Here is an 18,787-nt window from a genome sequence, read left to right on the forward strand (position 1 = left end):
TGTTCTACGGGTATCAAAACTGGTGCTGTTATTGAGAGTGAGTGCAGTGCAGGCCCGTGAATCAGGCCCTGTTAGTTTGCACTGACACCCACCCTGTAGTCTGTGACTGACTGACATAGGAAACACATCAATCTATACTGAACAAAAATATAAACGCAACATGCAACAATTTCAAAGATTTTACTGAGGCACAGTTTATAGAAGGAAATGAGTCATTTGAAATACATTTATTATGCCCTAATTTATGGATTGCACATGACTAGGCATGGGTACAGCCATGGGTAGGCCTGGCTCCCAAGTGGGTGGGCCTACGCCCTCCCAGGCCCACCCATGGCTGCACCCATGCCTAGTCGACCGGCGAGCCAGGCCCAGCCAATCAGAACACATTTTTCCCCACAAAAGGGCTTTATTACAGACATGCATCCTGGGCTCTTTTGTTTCAGCTCATGAAACACTGGACCAACACTTTATATGTTGCGTTGATATTTTTGTTCAGTATACATGGCTGCAGTGGACAGTTAAGAAATCAGGTCCTGTCAATGTGCTGATGGACAGGGTCTAACATCACGGTCTTTATTTACGTGACTCCTTTGCTCTGCTGTGGTTGGCTGGCTGCATGATGCTCCTGGAAATGTTATTTTTAAAGCCTCTTCTATCCGCTTTTTAGGATTTGCAGTATAGCGGATCACATCCATTTGAGTCTCGCCACGCTTAAGCTATCAGCAGCCCAATGGGATGCCCCTAACACAGACAGCCCTCCCCTTTTCACTCTGACATCATTTAGACTGGCGTAATACTCCCCGGATACCTTTCAAACACCTAAATCCATCTGCTAAGTGTCTTACCGTCGAAATGTCTGAACTGCTGGTTTAAGTTAATGAAATGTCCTAGTGCAAAAAAGATGAGACAGACGTTGCATCTCTGTCCTTGCAGCCTAACAGGCTATTTCACGGATTACCTGCTCACTCTGAAAATGATCAGGTAATTGGAGATAACACCACTCCAGTCTCCAGATAGTAGCATGTCAATGCTAATATTAAGTTGCCATAATAATTGGGCTTCAGATTGTCAAGGCACATTTAGGACTTCATAGCATCCAAGTTGTATTTTGTAATGCACATGAGAAAATGTAACCAAATGGAGACTTGGGAGAATAGGATTTTTTTAATAAATCCATTTGATGCGAAAAACAGCTCATAGACATTGATGATGTTTGAACGGTGTGAGGCAGGGACAAGATTATAGTTCCTGTGTGGTTGATAGGCATCAAAGTGAAGGCTAAAGACAGCGTCTTTTTGTTGCTTAATTCATGCGGCCACAGCAAGCATACAACACCCTGTTTAAAATCCAATAGTTAAATCCAATAGCATAATAAAAGCATTGTAAATGTGAAGGGGGAAGGGGGCACTTAAGCCCAGTATTTATAGGCTAACAGGCCATGGAGTTGCCATGGTAATTATAAAGCATTTCAATGCTGTTGATATACTAATGAGTGTCCATTTCATTAGGGTTGGATCCAATAGGCCACCTGCTCTCTCCATTCACTGGCCTGTTTTCAGAAGAGGCCTTGTTCACTGCTGCTTTACAAATGGTTAAAAGAAAAACAGCCTAATTGCACAGGGCACACTGTAATTTAACTCATTCAGTGTATGTTGATTTGAACGTTTTGATGGATGGTGAAATTGCCTTTCCAAGAACTGATTACAGATATACCACTAGCGCAGGGTATTCATAAAGAACATTGTTCTAAATAACCACTATACAAATAGGATGTAGCATTCCTACAATAAGGAGGTGTTGATCAATGCATGTGCTTATTGATTGTTATGTCTCTGGAGTCTACATAAAGCCCTTCGCCACTGTCATCCTGTTGTATGCTTTGCTTTCTAACTTGACATTATACAAGCTTACAAAAGCGAAGGTAACACGTAAGTGAATCTAGTTTGGCAGCATGTTCTGTAACCACCCATATACAGTAGACTTCATAGGGAATAAAGAAGCTGGTGAAGCTGGAGGGGGAGGCAGCAGCGACTGAGGAATCATGGGCTGTCAGAACCGTGTCTGTCTAAGCTTTAGGAATCCAGGAAGCTAATGCTGTTTGATGTATTAACCATGAGGGAGGGGGCAGTGTGTGTGTGTGTGTGTCCATGTTCATACTTGTGTGTATGTGGGTACTGTGTGTGTGTGCGTGCATGTGTATCTCTCTCTCTGTGTGTGTGTGTGTGTGTGTGTGTGTGTGTGTGTGTGTGTGTGTGTGTGTGTGTGTGTGCGTGTGCGTGTGCGTGTACAAGTAAAGGGAGGGGAGCTGATACTGTTTGATGTATTAATCATGCATTTGTGTGATTGAGAGGCTCTGTGTTGGGTTGGTTGGGCACTGAATACATCTTCAATCAATGTCTTATTTGGGTCCCTTTGCGTAAACACTTAGCATTATTCAGTGTGAAATAACATGGCTTATTTGTGAGCAGCATAGGATGAGACAGGTGTGGGTGTGCTTGGGTGGGTACACGCGTGCGTGTGTGTGTGTGTGTCCATCACTTGTCAGCTTGTCACTTCTATATTCATTTTATAGACAACAGCCTCATTGACAGACGTACAGTTGTGTTTTCTGATGCAGCCATGTTTTGATGTGTAATTGATGGGCTAGTTATTGGGAGACACATATAGAATGAAAATACAAATTAGTTTTAACTCTAGAGCTCTGATCAATTATTTAAAAGAATGGAGGGGCAACAGCCATTCATCCTAACCTGCCTATCACTTTCCACTATCTCTTACAGTACATCCCCCCCCGGATCATATTCATTATCTCATGCTATATTATCCTGTGTGATGACAAAAACGGTAACCCTGCAGGCCGAAGGTGCACAATAGGTAGCAATTACAGCCAGCTACTGAAAGCCAATTATTTCTGTTGCTGCGTTGCTTTGCCACCTACAACAGCAAAGGCAATATGGCTTTGCTCCCATTATTAATAAGCACGCAGAGAATAGAGGATTCTCTTTTTGAAGTCTTTGCCCACCTTAGCTAATAGTTTAAAGGCTTCAGTCTAAGGAATTCCCACTGTTTAACAGTAAATCAATGTTGTAGCCTGTGGGTTACAGGGACGTGTTTATAGTTTGGCACTTTAATTCACTGTAAAGGTATTGGATTTATGAGCGCTGTGATAACTTGTACCTCTAGAGACCCTAATGCATCCAACGTTGTTCATTAAAAGTTAAAGGTAAACTTGACATGCTGGTTATATCAACTTCAATGTGATATCGAATCAAATCAAATTGTATTTGTCACGTGCACCGAATACAACAGGTGCACAAGCCCTTAACCAATAATGCAATTTTAAGAAAATAGAGTTAAGAAAATATTTACTAAATAAGCTAAAGTTTTTTAAAAAGGAACACAATAAAATAACATTTACGAGGCTATATAAAGGGGGTACCAGTACCGAGTCAATGTGCGGAGGTACAGGTTAGTTGAGGTCATTTATACATGTAGGTAGAGGTAAAGAGACAATGCATAGATAATGAGCAGCGAGTAGCAGCAGTGCGCGGGGTTGTTCATACACAGTGAACTCGGATAACAACCTCCCCCCCCCTTATAAAACAGTACGTTTTGACATCTCTACATTGGCTTTGTCTTATGATCCTGTAAACTACAACCCTTATACACCATAGACAGTACAACATGTTTCATCCTCTCAGGACCACAGTCCCTGTCCTACTTGACCCTACTAACCACTAAATCCACAGCGATGAAGTTAGCTTCTCACGCATGCAGTAGTCTGAACATCAGACACTCAAGTTGTTCCAGAAGCATCAGCAGTGTTTTTCTAACAGGAGATGACAGAATGGCCCTCAGTAATTATAGGGTTCATCGTTCTTTGTCCTCTGATGACCAGAATTTGACACGATGAGCCATGAATATGTCACATAGGTTTCAAATGAGCTGTGAAGGGACATTGGGATATTGTGCTTAGGGACTTCCACCAACAGTGTAATTAGTTCAGCCATCATTTAATCAGATCTGTCATCAATCTTATGCTGGACCTATTTCAACAATAACACATTATCCGACGGCCAAGCATGGGCACTGTTATTAGTTATTGTATCCAACTCAAGACTACTCTCTTTAAGACATACTGTGTTTCATTTTTAAGACCATAGCAATGCTCTCAGCAATCTTTTTAAAAAGACAGTATTACTGCATGTCTCTCCAGTTACGTTGCTTGTGGCTTTGTGGCCAGATGATAAACCATTGGCGTGTTGGTGTGAGTTTATTTAACATACTCTGGGCACATCACTAGAGAAAAAAAGCTTTAGAGAGATTTATGTTTTAGAGAGAGATATTCAAAATCCTATCTTATTTACCAAGCCCCCATCAGAGCTTTACTGCACCCTGCTAACACGACCGCGAGTGAGCACTTCTCCAAACTTTTCACCCCAACATCCATTCCCACTTAATTGGAAATGCTGGATCAATGCTTTCTGATTACAAGGCTTCATTGGATAGTTTGTTTATTGTTTACGACAGTGCTTTTCAACCGTTGACCTGTGGTTTTCCTCACAAAACCTCTTCTTCTATGATGTGGCCTAGCACCCTTTCCCCCAACAGCCAACCCTGTCCCTATCGATCACGAATCCGCTTTTAATTCATTAAGTGGAGAAAGTTGCAGATTCATCAGCCTGGCATCTATCTGAGCCTGGCCTCTTCACAGCGTGCTGGATAAACACGAGTGATGCGCGGGTTGACTCATAACCCACAGTCCCCGCGGCTATATCCACGGGTGGGTTTAGTGTCATGAAATATTGCGTTGATGAAAGAAGGGTGGGTGGCGGCGGATTGAACAAAGAGAAAACAATATCTTAAAAAAGACATGCACGTATAATTCTTATGCAATTTATATCCATAGGCGACATTTAAGGTTTTTCTTTCATTATCTTAGGCTATCTGGCATTAGTGTGTCTGCCTGAGATTCAGGGCCTAACATTTCGTGCTCTAAATATCCTACACATCCAATCACCAAATGCTTTTGGGAACGGGCAGAAAAAGTTAACATCGATCCAAAAAGGACAATGTCGGAATTTAATTCAATAAAAGAAAAGCTGTGAATTGGAGAGTTGGAAATAAAGAGAAGGGAGGGCCAGAAAAGTCAAGTTTGAGAAAGATTTGGTGAAGTTGTAAAAGAGGATGATAGCAGGCTATGTTATGTGTGATGATTGTGAGGCGCTATACAAATTCCACAGTCACAAGATGGGGACTTCAAATAGGCCTATGGCATGTCAAGGGAAATGTAGCCTACTGTTGAGATGGTTTAAATGGAAACTGAAATCTGGACAATGACAATAGGTCTATGGCATGTCAAGGGAACTGTAGCCTACTGTTCAGATGGGTTCAACGGAAACTGAAATCTGGACAATGACAATAGGTCTATGGCATGTCAAGGGAACTGTAGCCTACTGTTCAGATGGGTTCAACGGAAACTGAAATCTGGACAATGACAATAGGTCTATGGCATGTCAAGGGAACTGTAGCCTACTGTTCAGATGGGTTCAACGGAAAGAAATCCGGACAATGACAATAGGTCTATGGCATGTCAAGGGAACTGTAGCCTACTGTTGAGATGGTTTAAATGGAAACTGAAATCTGGACAATGACAATAGGTCTATGGCATGTCAAGGGAACTGTAGCCTACTGTTCAGATGGTTTGAATGGAAACTGAAACCTGGACAATGACAATAGGTCTATGGCATGTCAAGGGAACTGTAGCCTACTGTTCAGATGGTTTGAATGGAAACTGAAACCTGGACAATGACAATAGGTCTATGGCATGTCAAGGGAACTGAAGCCTACTGTTGAGATGGATTAAATGGAAACTGAAATCTGGACAATGACAATAGGTATATGGCATGTCAAGGGAACTGAAGCCTACTGTTCAGATGGATTAAATGGAAACTGAAATCTGGACAATGACAATAGTTCTATGGCATGTCAAGGGAACTGTAGCCTACTGTTCAGATGGGTTCAACAGAAACTGAAATCTGAATCAATGACAATAGGTCTATGGCATGTCAAGGGAACTGAAGCCTACTGTTCAGATGGGTTCAACGAAAACTGAAATCTGGACAATGACAATAGGTCTATGGCATGTCAAGGGAACTGAAGCCTACTGTTGGATTAAGATGGGACAATGACAATTCTAATGTCAAGGAAAAGCTGAAATCTGGACAATGACAATAGGTCTATGGCATGTCAAGGGAACTGAAGCCTACTGTTCAGATGGGTTCAACGGAAACTGAAATCTGGACAATGACAATAGGTCTATGGCATGTCAAGGGAACTGAAGCCTACTGTTCAGATGGGTTCAACGGAAACTGAAATCTGGACAATGACAATAGGTCTATGGCATGTCAAGGGAACTCAAGATGGAACTGAATCTGGACAATGACAATAGGTCTATGGCTGTCAAGGGAACTGAAGCCTACTGTTCAGATGGATTAAATGGAAACTGAAATCTGGACAATGACAATAGGTCTATGGCATGTCAAGGGAACTGAAGCCTACTGTTCAGATGGGTTCAACGGAAACTGAAATCTGGACAATGACAATAGGTCTATGGCATGTCAAGGGAACTGAAGCCTACTGTTCAGATGGGTTCAACGGAAACTGAAATCTGGACAATGACAATAGGTCTATGGCATGTCAAGGGAACTGTAGCCTACTGTTCAGATGGGTTCAACGGAAACTGAAATCTGGACAATGACAATAGGTCTATGGCATGTCAAGGGAACTGTAGCCTACTGTTCAGATGGTTTAAATGGAAACTGAAATCTGGACAATGACAATAGGTCTATGGCATGTCAAGGGAACTGTAGCCTACTGTTCAGATGGTTTAAATGGAAACTGAAATCTGGACAATGACAATAGGTCTATGGCATGTCAAGGGAACTGTAGCCTACTGTTCAGATGGGTTCAACGGAAACTGAAATCTGGACAATGACAATAGGTCTATGGCATGTCAAGGGAACTGTAGCCTACTGTTGAGATGGTTTAAATGGAAACTGAAATCTGGACAATGACAATAGGTCTATGGCATGTCAAGGGAACTGTAGCCTACTGTTCAGATGGGTTCAACGGAAACTGAAATCTGGACAATGACAATAGGCCTATGGCATGTCAAGGGAACTGAAGCCTACTGTTCAGATGGGTTCAGCGGAAACTGAAATCTGGACAATGACAATAGTTCTATGGCATGTCAAGGGAACTGTAGCCTACTGTTCAGATGGTTTAAATGGAAACTGAAACCTGGACAATGACAATAGGTCTATGGCATGTCAAGGGAACTGAAGCCTACTGTTCAGATCGTTTAAATGGAAACTGAAATCTGGACAATGACAATAGGTCTATGGCATGTCAAGGGAACTGTAGCCTACTGTTCAGATGGGTTCAGCGGAAACTGAAATCTGGACAATGACAATAGGTTCTATGGCATGTCAAGGGAACTGTAGCCTACTGTTCAGATGGGTTCAACAGAAACTGAAATCTGGACAATGACAATAGGTCTATGGCATGTCAAGGGAACTGTAGCCTACTGTTCAGATGGGTTCAGCGGAAACTGAAATCTGGACAATGACAATAGGTCTATGGCATGTCAAGGGAACTGAAGCCTACTGTTCAGATGGGTTCAACGGAAACAGAAATCTGGACAATGACAATAGGTCTATATTCTCTCACATAGCCTTAATATGAACTCCTGCAGAATTAAGCATTTCTTGCTTAATTTCATGCAACCTTTAATATGCTGAACTGAAATCTTATCAAAACATGTCGTTTTAGAGTTTTCTATTTCATTACAACCAGTCGAAACTAATGTCGTAAGTATTTTTCTCCCCAAACACTAAACACGAAAGATGTGCCACAAAAGATGACAGAGAACTTTACTGATGTCAGCTAGATTGAAGCATTCATTAGATCGATTTATGACATTATTCTGCTGAGCATGGGTTTATGTAGTCTTCTCGGGCAACATACTGTATAATGACAGAAGTGAAGGTGCATGTATCTAATTATGGACAAGTTGACTAACAAATATCCTACCAAAATGTTGGAAATTATAAGCAGAAACATATCTAAGTCGGGCAAAAGAAAATCATGCACCCCCTGTCAAATAAATCACTACGCAGTCTGTGACTGTAGCCAACAGCTCATTTTATATTTGCGAGTTAGGGTTGGGTGCGGGCCTCAGATTTTCACTGTATCACATATAGTTGGGGGTTGCAGATAGGTTGGGATGTTTGCAATTGCGGTCAGATGTGGGTGAACAAACAGCTAACCCTCACACCACTAATAAACACTACTACAGTATGCATTTACCACGGGATCATTTGGACTGTTTGTTTCCTAGGTTTTGATGCTTCTCAGCCTTTGATACCTTTAGATTTTTTCCCGACTACATTCTAGCTAGCCTGCCAAGCAGTGTGATTGAGAGGCAATAGAGGACACACAGCACATCTCGCTAGCTCAGATGGAATAATCTCTTGATCTGATGATTTTTGGTATGTCGTTTTTTTTCCTGCCTCGTTTCACAGTGTTAGGGCCCTGCTGAATCCCCTGGTCTGCTGAGATAGATCAATGGAGGGAACATGTCCCACTGCTTTGGCAGTGGCAGGGTGCTTGTAGCCAGAGATGAAAAAGGCAGCTCCGGATCTAATTAAGCATGATTTTTTAATGTCACCAGTTCCTTGATTTGATCAGATGAAGGGACACATGGAATGCCCGTCAAGTTGTTTCCAACGGATTACTTAGAGCGCAGGAATGAGATGCAGATGCATTTCCAAGATCCTCTTCCTCATAAAATGACTTGTCAATCAGAACTTCCATCTCCTATGTAGGCTAACAAATGAAGACGATCACCAAGGATATGAGACGTTATTAATAGACATTCCGGAAAAAAAGACTAAGGGGGGGAGGAGGGGGGGGGAGGAAGAGGAAGCCCAGAAAAAAGTTTTAAGCATGCTTGAAGGCTTTGTCATCTCACTTCACAACCCCATTATGTTCCACTTCTTTTAAGCAATTGGAGCTCCATGCATGCCTCCCAGCCCGATAGCGCAGGAATAGAGATATTCACCCTGAAAAAGAGAACTTTGAGGGGGACTAAGGTACCCACTAGGGAGTGGATATTGTGGATTAATTTCTCTGGTGTCTGGCTTTCTCCATCTCTCCTCTCCTCCACACCCTCTTTCTGGCCTGATTGACAAAGCCTTGTGTGACTATATTTCATATTTTACAGGGAGGTTTTTTAAACATTTCTCATTACTTGGAATGGGTGAGGTATTGTAAATGATGACAATTACTGTCATTTTCTCATTATGTTAATGTAGGCAGCATTTTCTCATCTTCTGTAAAAGCCTACCTTGTTTGTCAATTCAGCACTAGGTCTCTTAAAACAAAAGGATTGGAGATTGAATGAGACCCATTTCCTCTTTATTTGTACACAGTACAGTTTAATATAGAAAAAAACACAGAAAGCCTAACATGCCCAAGGGAGAGGCAGAGACAACATGAGTGGGAGAGAGAGAGAGAGTGAGGTTAGGAATAAGACACTCAGCTCCACTAAGGTTTGAATGAAGTGCTCCAAATGGGTTGTGAAGGCAAACATATACAAATCATAGTACTGGTATGCTTTTACCTTTTCAAGTTGCAGAGATCTATGCTGCCCTTTGTTATCATTCAGTGTTGAGGAATACATACACTGCTGTTGGATGTAGAACTTTTTCCCATTGAATCACAGTCTGTGCCTTTCGGATGTTATGAAATGGGTTTGCTGCCCATCTTAAAGGAAATGGTAGATGTCTCCGTGGCCTTGTGATATGAAAAATTCAATTTAAAAGGATGAGAGAAAGAATTGTGCACGGCCTATTTTCATTCTCCCACACCGAGAGATATGAGAATGATGTTTTATTGTGAGGGGGGAAATTATGCCAATCGTACTGCAGAGAAATTCCTTCATAATTCAATTCAATTTCCTCTAAATCCCAATGGCAAGCTACTCTGCCAAAGAGAGGGAGAGTGACAGAGAGACAGAAAAGGATGGATAGAGGAAGATGGAGGGAGAGAGAGCAGTGCGGAGAAAGATTGAGACTGAGACAATGGGGAGAGTATGGTGGGAGAGTAGGATTTTTCCAGGGAGGGAGAGAGAATTGCAGGGAGCATTGAACAGACAGCAGAGAAAGAGAGAGAAAAGGGGATAGGAAGGGGTAATGGTCTAGCTAGGACAATCAGAGTCATGGTAGCGATTTAGAAGGAAGTGGGGGTAAATGGGCTTGGAACAACTACCAATTGCAGTAAGAGGAGTTTTCTCAGAGATGGGGAGTTTAGCAATTTACCTCTTTTCTAACTGATCAAAGTCAGATGCTTAACTGCAAGGCTAGTTCTAGTATGGGAGATGCCTCTCGTGATCTATTTTGGTTCACCGTATGTGTAAGGGAGTCAAGGATTTTTCTTGAAAGTTAATCTGGAGGTTCATTACATAATCATTTGACATAGTTTTGCCAAGATCAATTAAATCCTAGCATAACAAAATGCAATGCATGTGTGTCTGTAACTCTCTATCCAATACTGTCGTATAGGCCTATAGCAGTATAAACAGTGCCTTGTTCAACTCAAGCTCTGGCGTGAGTTGGAGTCCCTGTATGTTTTGTAAACTCTTGACAGTTTATTAGCCACCCTGCATGTAAATCCTAGCAGCATTCCCAGTTAGTTACAGTGTGTTGTGAGTACGCTGTGGCTCTGGCAGTCTGGGCGTGTACGCGGGGATCAATGAGCCGCGTTCTCTGAAGGCGTGGAAGAGAGCACAGGAAAGATGAGCTGCACGAACAAATATGACAATGAAGGAGTGCACCTCTGAAGAGATGCAGCAAGCATAAAATCATAGAAAGTGAAGCAGAAGTGAAAGAATTGCATTCAGATCTGTTTTTATTTTTTCGATTTCACTCCGTCTCCTCTGTTGCTGACCGAATCCCCTCTTGTTTTTTTCTCTTGCTCTCTCTCTCTCTCTCTCTCTCTCTCTCTCTCGATCTCTTTCTCTATCATATAGTTGTTTTTGTATTGTAGGTGCAATAGCTTGGAGGCAAGTAGTCTGGAACTGGAGTCTTCAAAACTGCAGGCTTATCAAAGAGACACAGCTACCAGAAAACTAGAGGACAAGAGACAGAGGGGGAGGGAGGGAGGGAGGGGGACAGGGGCAAGAGGCAGGGACAAGAGGGAGACACTATACAGGGGTCAACATGAATTAGGGAAGAGGGAGATGAGACTAGATAGGATGGAGAACAGAGGATAAGGATGAAGGAGGAGAAAACATTATTTTTTATAAAGAAGGGGATAGGGACAGAGAGGAGAGAGGGAGCACATAGATGGCTAGATTAACAAACCCTTATATATTGCCATTTGGTGAGTTGTATTCATGCTCTTCACTGTCTCTGAGACTACCTTTCCCTCCATGGGAAAACCTTTCTATACCCAGGAAATCATGCACTTAACAATGAGTGCAGTGGCTTTGAAATGCCGTAATGTTGTCACAGTGAAGCCCTGCATTATTGTAGCCAGCATCAGCCAGTGTGAATGTAGCTGCCACTAATGACAAATCTCACTGTTCACACCGTTTCAAATGACAGGATGCAGGAGTAATGGTGTGAATGAATCACTCACAGACAACAACAAAAAACGCGCTCCCACTGGCCTCAACAGGCCCATGCTGAACTGAGAATGTCTCTCCTTCCATTAGAGCAACACTTCTCACCAGACCACACCTACTGTGAGAAGAACAGCCAGCTCCATCAGCCAGCTACAGGGCATAATTTACGCTCTACTGTGCCAGGCCAGACGAATCCTCAGTCTGGGCATCAAACTCTCTGATTCAGACAAATCCCATCTGTATATTATTTTGCACTCATATCATGATCAAGCCATGTGACATTGCTCAAAGAAGGATAATTCTATGTGACACTGATCAGATTGATTAGATATTCACATTTACATACAGTCCTCTCGGATTTTGCTTTAGCCCCACCCCCAGCTCTAAGTCTTTCCGAGTTTCCAGCCTCCAGTCCTCTAGAATCTCCTCCAAGTCGCCTCTAGCCCCAAGCGTTGATCCCTCTACTGCCCCCCCCCCTCTGTCTCCTCTTTGTAACTCCTCCAGGCTTGATGGAGTAGTTGTGTTCAGACTAAAAGGGAGAATCTTATTTCCCATCTGCGTAGCCCCAGCCTCTCGGCCTCCCAGCCTACCAAAATGCTGACTCTGTAGCTATGCCTGGAGGAGCAGTTTAAGCAAGAATCCATATTTAAACAACTAAATGCCCCCTTACATTTAAATAGTAATGTGTCTGCCTTGGAGACCTTTAATCACAGTCTGAGAGTTCTCCTTGAGAATACCATTACCTCGGTTCGTCCTAGTAAAGCAAACCAGCAAAGAGGGGTTGTCCTAAGGACATTAGACAACATTTCGATTAGGTCCCATTAAGTCTTGGCCAGACGTTGTCCCACTGACGTTCTGAGAACGTTTTGATGTCAATTAGACAATGTTGTGAAAAGGTTCCTATTTGGTACCTACAGGACGTTATCTGTGGGACATTCAATGACCACAAGGGGACGTTTCATGATTGTCAAGGGGACGTTGCATGATGGTCCCAAGGGAACATTCTCTGGGGAACCTTTGTCTAGTTACCTGTAAGTTTCCAGGTTGTCACTGAAGACCATGTCGTTACCTTTTTAGGTCGTTCTCGGGACTTTAATTTGACTAGTCTTCAGGACAGTGCGTGAATGTCCCAAAGGAACGTCCCTGCAAACAAAATTTGCTGTTAAGATGTCCCTAGAACGTCACAACATGGTCACCTAAAGTAGTCAGGACGTTATGTTATGGTTGGGCCAGTAACCGATAGGTTGCTAGATTGAATCCCCAAGCTGACAATGTAAAAATCTGTCGTTCTGCCCTTGAACAACCCACTGTTCCTAGGCTGTCATTGTAAATAATAATTTGTTCTTAACTGACTTGCCTGGTTAAATAAATCAAAGTAAATGGTCCCCTGGAGCTTTTGTCTAGTTCCTGGATCATTTTTAGGATGCCAGGGGACCATGACACAACGTTCCGAGAATGTCATAAAATGTCCTTGGGACATCCCTGTAACAAAACTGGGAACTAGACAAAACCTCCAGGGGACCATGACACAACATCCCAAGAACATCCTAAAAACATTATTGGGGACATCTCTGGGACAACTGGGAACTAGACAAAACCTGCAGGGGTCCATGACACAACATTTTGTGATGCTCCAGGGATGTCCTAACGATACATTTTTGTTTGCAGGGTGGGACATCACGTAATGGTCCCAAGGGAATGTTCTCTGGTGGACCTTTGTGTAGTTCCCTGTCAGTTACCAGGATGTTGTTAAGAAGCATGTTAAGATGTTTGTAAGAGGTTCTCAAGACATTTATTTTACCAGTCGTCAAGACGTCACATTATGGTCCTTATTTCAAATCAAATAATGTAATGAAGGGAGGAAACAGATAAAAGATTATGCTCTAAGACACTCACAAACACATACATTACACACACAAACAGAGTGAGAGAGAGAGATTTTAGAAGTAGTAAACATCTCGTTCAGTAAGGCTTAAATTGATGGATAAAGCTCACTAACTTTTCCCGTGCAAATGTTAACGATGGGCTTTTTGTATGGCCATGACCATTTGCACTGGGGCATGTGGGAGGAGGAAGTTTACACACAGCATATGTTGGCCAGCACTTCAGAACACAGATAGGAAGTACTGATTGTGAGTGAAAGAAAGAAAGAAAGAAAGAAAGAAAGAAACAGAGGAGAGAGTAAATTAAAAGTTGCTAGATTATAAATGATTGATAATAGCAAAACCATCGTGGCAGCATTAGTGGTCTGGTAGGCCTGATTAACAACCCAGTGTTGATGGTAATGTATGCTCTAAAAGCTGGTTCCTGTACAGTATACGTGCTAAAATGACTGTCCAAATGCTTCCAATCACTGCTAAAATGGATCTGTTTAGTTTGCCTGAAAGAAGAGGGGAGGATGGAGAAGGGGAGAGTGGAGTACAGACCTGGGTTATTGATCTCCACCACAGACTCTTTCTTAGCAGCACAGAATAGGCAATAAGGCATTTTCTGCTGTATCAGTGGTTTCCTCAGTTTTACGAGGGGTGTGCGTGGGCGAGGGAGTGTGCTTGTGTTTGTGCCATGAGAAGTCATCTTTCCATTGTTGAAGATGGCAACTGGCCATTTAGTAAACGTATCTCTGTAAGAGGGAGATTCCCCCTGCAGTCAACTCCATTGCAGCTAATAGAGTTGAGTCTATGCTTTTATATAGGACATGGTCTTCTGTTGTTTATCATTATGCTCCTCTATTAAGAAGGTTTCTGTTAGACTTTTTTGTTGATGGAGCTCTATTCTGGTTTCAGCTCCCCCATCGCAGAGTGACATTCTCCACAGCCAATCCAGTGCAGGATCTGCAGGATGCATCTCAGCACAGTTACTATGACAGTGGCCTGGAGGAATCCGAAACGCCCAGCAGTAAGTCATCATCAGGCCCCCGCATCGGGCCACTGACCCTGCCTGAGGACCACTACGAGAGGACCACCCCGGATGGCAGCATCGGGGAAATGGAGCACCCTGAAAACGGTACGATCCTGAATTCTCTGTGAGTTGCAGTGTGTGTGTTGTATCTAATAGTAGTTTGTAGTCTGGTGTTTTGTGTTTGTAAAGTGTTTTGTGTTTGTAAAATGAGTGACTCAGGGTTGTGAACTAAGGCGGGGATTTGTTTGGGCTATTTGTGTGTTTTTTTAGAGGGTAGACATGTGCAGACAGTGTTGCTGACAAATCAAATCAAAATCTAATTGTATTAGTCACATGCGCCGAATACAACAGGTGTAGATCTTACCGTGAAATGCTTACTTACGAGCCCCTAACCAACAATGCAGTTTAGAAATAAATAGCAAAAGCGAGACTATATACAGGGGGGTACCGGTACAGAGTCAATGTGGAGGGGCACAGATTAGTCGAGGTAATATTTACATGTAGGTGGAGTTATTAAAGTGACTATGCATAGATGATAACAACAGAGAGTAGCAGCGGTGTAAAAGATAAGATGTTCAGGAGTCTTAGGGCTTGGGGGTAGAAGCTGTTTAGAAACCTCTTGGACCAAGAGCTCCGGTACCGCTTGCCGTGCCGTAGCAGAGAGAACAGTCTATGACTAGGGTGGCTGGAGTCTTTGACTATTTTTAGGGCCTTCCTCTGAAACCGCCTGGTATAGAGGTCCCGGATGGCAGGAAGCTTGGCCCCAGGGATGTACTGGGCTGTACGCACTACATTCTGTAGTGCATTGCGGTCAGAGGCAGAGCAGTTGCCATACCAGGCAGTGATGCAACTAGTCAGGATGCTCTCAATGGTGCAGCTGTAGAACCTTTTGAGGATCTGAGGACCCATGCCAAAGGTTTTGTTGTGCCCTTTTCACGACTGTCTTGGTTTGCTTGGACGATGTTAGTTTGTTGGTGATGTGGACACCAAGGAACTTGAAGCTCTCAACCTGCTCCACTACAGCCCCGTTGATGACAATGTGGGTGTGCTAGATACTCTTTTGTCCTGTAGTCCTTAATTGTCTCCTTTGTCTTGATCATGTTGAGGGAGAGGTTGTTGTCCTGGCACCACATGGCCAGGTCTCTGACCTCCTCCCTATAGGCTGTCTTGTCATTGTCGGTGATCAGGCCTACCACTGTCGTGTCATCGGCAAACTTAATAATGGTGTTGGAGTCGTGCCTGGCCATGTAGTCATGAGTGAACAGGGAGCACAGGAGGGGACTGAGCACGCACCCCTAGGGGCCCCTGATTCGAGGATCAGCGTGGCGAATGTGTTGTTACCTACCCTTACCACCTGGGGGCGGACCGTCAGGACGTCCAGGATCCAGTTGCAGAGGGAGGTGTTTAGTCCCACCTTATTGATTGATGAGCTTTTAGGGCACTATGGTGTTGAAAGCTGAGTTGTAGTCAATGAATAGCATTCTCACATAGGTGTTACTTTTGTCCATGTGGGAATGGGCAATGTGAGGTGCAATAGAGATTGCATCATCTGTGGATCTGTTGGGGCGGTATGCAAATTGGAGTGGGTCTAGGGTTTCTGGGATGATGGCGTTGATATGACCAGCCTTTCAAAGCACTTCATGGCTTCAGACGTGAGTGCTACAGGTCAGTAGTCATTTGGGCAGGTTACCTTAGTGTTCTTGGGCACAGGGACTATTGTTGTCTGCCCTAAACATGTTGGTATTATAGACTCAGACAGGGAGAGTTGAAAATGTCAGTGAAGACACTTGCCAGTTGGTCAACGCATTATTGCAGTACACGTCCTGGTAATCCGTCTGGCCCTGTGGCCTTGTGAATGCTGACCTGTTTAGTGTCCCGCTAGCGGGTCAACTTCCGTTGAAACTGGAGGGCGCGTATATTCAAATAAATTCTCATAGTTATTATAGCGGTTAAACATTCAGGTACATATAAGTGTCTTATATCACCCGAAAGATTACAATCTTGTTAATCTAATTGCACTGTCCAATTTACAGTAGGTATTACAGCGAAAACATGCCATGTGATTGTTTGAGGACGGCGCCCCACATCCAAATATTTTTTCCACCTGCACAGATTTCATACATGAAGATTTTCAAAAATATTTAATCTTTCTCTGATTTATCATCCAAAGGGTGCCAGAGTGTAGTGTCAAGTCTGTATATATATTTGAGTAATCCACTCATTCAACTTGCAGAGAAAGGAATCCGAAAATCTACCCCTAAACTTTGTTTCAACAAGTCACAATACATTTGTATTTACTCTACACCCTAAAATGTAATCAAACTATAAAATATCCTTCGGAAAGAAGAATGTTCAATAGGAAACCGATTTTAGCAGGAGCTGAACAGATTTTCAAGACTGTGTCCTCATACAAAAACCTTTATTTCATATTAGTTTTTTACAAGCCTGAAACTTTGAACATAGACTGCTGACACCCAGGGAGCTATTTTACATCATGAGCTTTCTCTTGCATTTTTATAAGAGGATGGTCTCTTAAAAAAAAGAAACCAGTTGGTTTTTCTTTGGATTTTCTCCTTCCATATCTATTGTGTTATATTTTCCTACATTATTTAAACATTTTTACAAACTTCAAAGTGTTTTCTTTCTAATGGTACCAATAATATGGATATCCTGGCTTCAGGTCCTGAGCGACAGGCAGTTTGCTTTGGGCACATCATTTAGGCGGAAATGGAGAAAAAGGGGCCTGATCCCTAAGAAGTATTAAATGTCTTACTTACATCTGCTGCGGAGAGCGTGATCACACAGTCTTCCAGAAAAGCTGGGGTTCTCATGCATGTTTCAGTGTTATTTGCCTCGAAGCGAGCATAGAAGTAGTTTAGCTCATCTGGTAGTCTCGTGTCACTGGGTAGCTCTCGGCTGTACTTCCCTTTGTAGTCTGTAGTAGTTTGCAAGCCCTGCTACATCCGACGAGTGTCAGAGCCGATTCGATCTTAGTCCAGTATTAACGCTTTGCCTGTTTGATGGTTCATCAGAGGGCATAGCGAGATTTCTTATAAGCTTCCAGGTTGAAGTCCCACTCCTTGAAAGCGGCCGGTCTAGCCTTTAGCTGAGTGCAGATGTTGCCTATAATCCATGGCTTCTGGCTGGGGTATGTACGTACGGTCTCTGTGGGGACGACGTCATCGATGTACTTATGGATGAAGCCAATGACTTATGTGGTGTACGCCTCAATGCCATTGGAGAAATCTCGGAACGTATTCCAGTCTGTGCTAGGAAAAAGGTCAAAACAGTAGTTTAGCATCTGCTTCATCTGACCACTTTTTTTTATTGGTCGAGTCAAAAGGTGCTTCCTGCTTTAATGTTTGCTTGTAAGCAGGAATCAGGGGGATAGAATTATGGTCAGATTTGCCAAATGGAGGGCGAGGGAGAGCTTTGTATGTGTCTCTGTGTGTGGAGTAAAGGTGGTCCAGACTTTTTCCTTCTGTTTGCACATTTAACATGCTGTTAGAAATTTGCTAAGACAGATTTCAGTTTCACTGCATTAAAGTCCCCGGCCGTTAGGCGCGCCACCTCTGGATGAGCATTTTCCTGTTTGCTCACGGCGGAATACAGCTCATCGAGTGCGGTCTTAGTGCCAGCTTCAGTCTGTGGTGGTATGTAGACAGCTACGATAAAAACAGATGACAAATCTCTAGGTAGATAGTGTGGTCTACAGCTTATCATGAGATGCTCTTCCTCAGGTGAGCAAAACCTTGAGACTTCCTTAGATATCATGCACCAGCTGTTGTTTACAAAAATACATAGTCCGCCGCTCCTTGTCTTACCAGACGCCACTGTTCTATCAGTATATAACCAGCCAGCTGGATGTTGATAATGTCGTCGTTCAGCCACGACTCCGTGAAGTATAAGATATTACAGTTTTTAATGTCCCGTTGGTAGTTTAATCTTCCGCATAGGTCATTGATTTTATTTTTTCATAGCAGAATGGAAGGCATTGGGGGTTTATTCGATCGCCTTTCAATTCTCAGCCTTCTCTTCACACAAATGACCTGTATCTGGCCCTGTTCCCGGGAAAGCAGTATGTCATACACGTCGGGCTCGTTTAAAGGAAAAAAAGGATTCTGCCAGTTTGTGGTGAGTAATTGCAGTTCTGATGCCCACAACTTATTTTCAGACATAAGAGACGGTAGCGGCAACATT

At 43.0% G+C, this 18,787-nt stretch overlaps 1 protein-coding gene across 1 annotated transcript in view; it reads left to right on the forward strand.

Moving 5' to 3' along the window:
* Positions 1 to 18,787, forward strand: part of LOC135550473 (protocadherin-1-like) — a 100,218-nt gene that overhangs the window by 65,516 nt on the left and 15,915 nt on the right. Inside the window, exon 4 of the mRNA XM_064981317.1 lies at positions 14,473 to 14,692. Within this exon, the coding sequence (XP_064837389.1) occupies positions 14,473 to 14,692 (220 nt within the window). The remainder of the gene's footprint in view (positions 1 to 14,472; positions 14,693 to 18,787) is intronic.

Source organism: Oncorhynchus masou, chromosome 12, assembly GCF_036934945.1.
Source record: "Oncorhynchus masou masou isolate Uvic2021 chromosome 12, UVic_Omas_1.1, whole genome shotgun sequence".
Taxonomy (NCBI): Eukaryota; Metazoa; Chordata; class Actinopteri; order Salmoniformes; family Salmonidae; genus Oncorhynchus; species Oncorhynchus masou.